The following is a 3085-nucleotide window of genomic DNA, read 5'->3' as shown; positions in this document are numbered from 1 at the left end:
AACTTTTGATCAGCTGAAAAACAGCCTGTTTCAGTTTATTCATTGTTTTCATTAAATTGAATGCTCAAAAAATGCTTGTCTCACTCCCATTTCTTCTTGTTGCATGTTGAAGCTCTACTTGGAACCTTGTTAAGATCCAGCCATGCTAAATATGATTTTTTGCCATTTTTCAAGTGGTTGTAAACTTTTGATCAGGACTGTAGTATGTACAACCCACAGAGACCGCACATCTGTGTTATACAATATTGATGTATGGATTTTGCAAAGTATTATATGCCGTAGGCTCGGCTCCACTTTTCAGAGAGGATGAGCTACTAGAGGACAGTCAGCAGCTAATGCCCAGCCAAGATCTGGAAGAGACATCCGCTGCTTCCTCCCATAGGCAGGCAAGTAGTGATGATGAGAATCGTGTGGAAGCAGGAGTTGCGAGCGGTTAGGCTTCTGGCTCTGAGACCATTAAGGGGGACATCAGTGATGTGCAGACAGAATAGGATGATGATGATGTAGCCGATCGCATTTCTTAGCCAGGTGAATAAGGTGGCTTTATCATTATCAGGAGAAGAGGGTCGCAGCTTGCGCGTGAAGCAGCTACTGAGCCAGCAGGGTGGTAGTGTGGCCATGAGTCAGCAGAGTGGCAGCAGTGGGAGGTTTAGAGCCAAACGTGCCCAGGGTAGACCATCAACTTGGCAGGAGCCTACCTATCTGGAAGGTAGTGGTGCAGGGGTTCACGGAGGCAGGGTAGCAGGCAGTCAGGGTGGAGCGTTCGTGGAAAAATACCCAGTCTAAGCGTGCTACGGGTCACCCGTGCAGCAGGGAGCGGGGGCCCGGCTCTCACCTGAGAGCAGTGGCCCTGCTCTAACTGCCCGGCAGGAGTTAATAAAAGTTATTCAGAAAGTTATGTGTAGCCCAAAATGGCGCCATTAAAAACTACAGCTTGTCCTGCAAAAAACAAGCCTTCATAAATCTATATAGATGGAAAAATAAAAAAGTTATAGCTCTTGGAACACGATGATGAAAAAAGGAAGAAAGATCCTTGGTTATTAAGGCCCAAAACAGGCTGGTCACTAAGGGGTTAAACTAGTATTGAGTTTTTCATCTTCACAATGATAAAAAAGTGTAACCAAAGTTTGTTTTACATAAGATTATAAAATAAATATCAAACTTTTGGATCAACTGAATAATAGAGATATCTCCCGGGAGTTCTTCCACCTGCCTCCTTGCCTTTATTTTCTACATAAATGTGCACAGGTAATGCTGAACGTGGCCTCACTTGGCCATGAAGATGACTGCGCTGCTCTCTGAGAGCCGAACAAGAAGAGCTACAAGAAGAAAAATCCAACTGAAAATGAATGTCAGAAACAAAGAAATATCTGATGTGAGTAACGTTAGGAAGATCATTGTGTAAAATTATTCTAAAGAAAACTTTCAAATGTCTTGAATCACATTTATGTCCAAATGTGTAAAGGATTTAATTTAATCTTGAAAAGTAAAAACCTGAGCGCTGATATTTAATGTTAATCGTTCTTAGTCATTTCAGGCTCTTTCTATTTCTATAGGAGGAATACATGAACATCATTGTGTGTAACTATATAAAGTAGAGTATAACACTGTATGAATAAGTAACCTGCTAAAATGTCTAGTTTTAATTATACATTTTTTTATTATTCCCCCTCTGAGAATCCAGGTAAAAATAAAGATATTGAGAGTAGAGATCAGATTTTTTGCACCAACATGACTATAGCCTCATGTGATTTTATCAGTAATTCAGTAATTCGGAGTCTGTAGAGATACACTGTAAAAATAAAAAAGTAACTTTTATTTTAATTTTATCTAGAATCTCCAACCTGTTCTACAAAATGGGAAAAATCTGACTGTGGTCAATGAGTTTTTCCTTTTAGGGTTCCAAATTCACCAAGATTTAAGAATTTCTCTATTCTGTATTTTTCTTCTGGTTTTCTGTGGGACAATATGTGGGAACCTCCTGATCATCACCCTGGTGTCCACCAGCAAGAACCTTCACACTCCAATGTACTTCTTCATCTCACAACTGTCCATCAGTGATATTATGTTAATTATAGATGTTGTCCCTAATCTGCTCCGCATCCTGCTGAATAATGGGGGGAACATTACTTTTAGCGACTGTATTACTCAGCTGTATTTTTTTGGTGTATCAGAATCATTAGAATGTTCTCTTCTCACTGTGATGTCTTATGACAGATATGTGGCCATTTGTAATCCCCTCCGTTACTCCACCATCATGACAAGTGGACATTGTGTGATGTTAATCATCGTCTCTTGGTTATGTGGATTTGCTGTTAATATGATTTACCACATAACAATAGCAAATCTACATTTTTGCGGGCCAAATATCATTGACCATTATTACTGTGACATCATCCCCTTAGTAGAACTTGCCTGTTCTGATACCTTCATTATTCACTTAGAAATATTTTTTATAGGAGTTCCAATTATCTTTATTCCAACCACAATCATTGCAATGTCTTATACTTACATTGTTATATCCGTCTTAAGGATCCCATCCAGTACTGGTAGACAGAAAGCCTTCTCCACCTGTAGCTCCCACCTCATTGTGGTCTCCATATTTTATGGGACTCTCTTCAGTGTTTATATTGTCCCCAAAAATGGCCTTACGTCCTCCGTAAAAACATTATCACTTCTATATACAGTGTTTACTCCTTTGGTCAACCCCATTATTTACAGCCTGAGAAACAAAGATATTATGAAAGCCATACAGGAAGCGTTTCAAAAAGTAGAGCTGAAACATTGCTGCTATATGGGTTAAATTAATCACCCATTATTTTTCCACTGAATTTTGGAGTGCTGCCGTCTTTGACTCAATATATAAAAGTGGACCTTGGTCGCCGGTCTCAGGAGGGATTTTGCACCCGCTGTGTTTGTGTGCTGTTCTTTATCTTTTTTATATACACCAACAGACTCAAGAAATGGCCCACCTTCTGTTCTACATATGTGAGCACTGATGGTACTGCCTTTTTGGCTGCGTCAACACATGCAGCGTCACCATAAAGTGGTCTGGGAGAACCGCAGCTCCGGCATGGTGGTCCAG

At 40.2% G+C, this 3085-nt stretch overlaps 1 protein-coding gene across 1 annotated transcript; it reads left to right on the top strand.

The window, feature by feature from the left end:
• Window positions 1-1276: 1276 nt before the first annotated feature.
• LOC122929298 (olfactory receptor 1500-like) lies at window positions 1277-2803 on the top strand. Its single transcript, XM_044282817.1, has 2 exons — window positions 1277-1375; window positions 1835-2803. The coding sequence occupies exons 1-2, from the start codon at window positions 1277-1279 to the stop codon at window positions 2801-2803; spliced, it is 1068 nt and encodes a 355-aa protein (XP_044138752.1).
• The last annotated feature ends 282 nt before the right edge of the window (window positions 2804-3085 follow it).

This window comes from Bufo gargarizans, chromosome 2, assembly GCF_014858855.1.
Source record: "Bufo gargarizans isolate SCDJY-AF-19 chromosome 2, ASM1485885v1, whole genome shotgun sequence".
Taxonomy (NCBI): Eukaryota; Metazoa; Chordata; class Amphibia; order Anura; family Bufonidae; genus Bufo; species Bufo gargarizans.
Note: the sequence above shows the minus strand (reverse complement) of the source record. Positions and strands in the feature narration are given on the sequence as shown.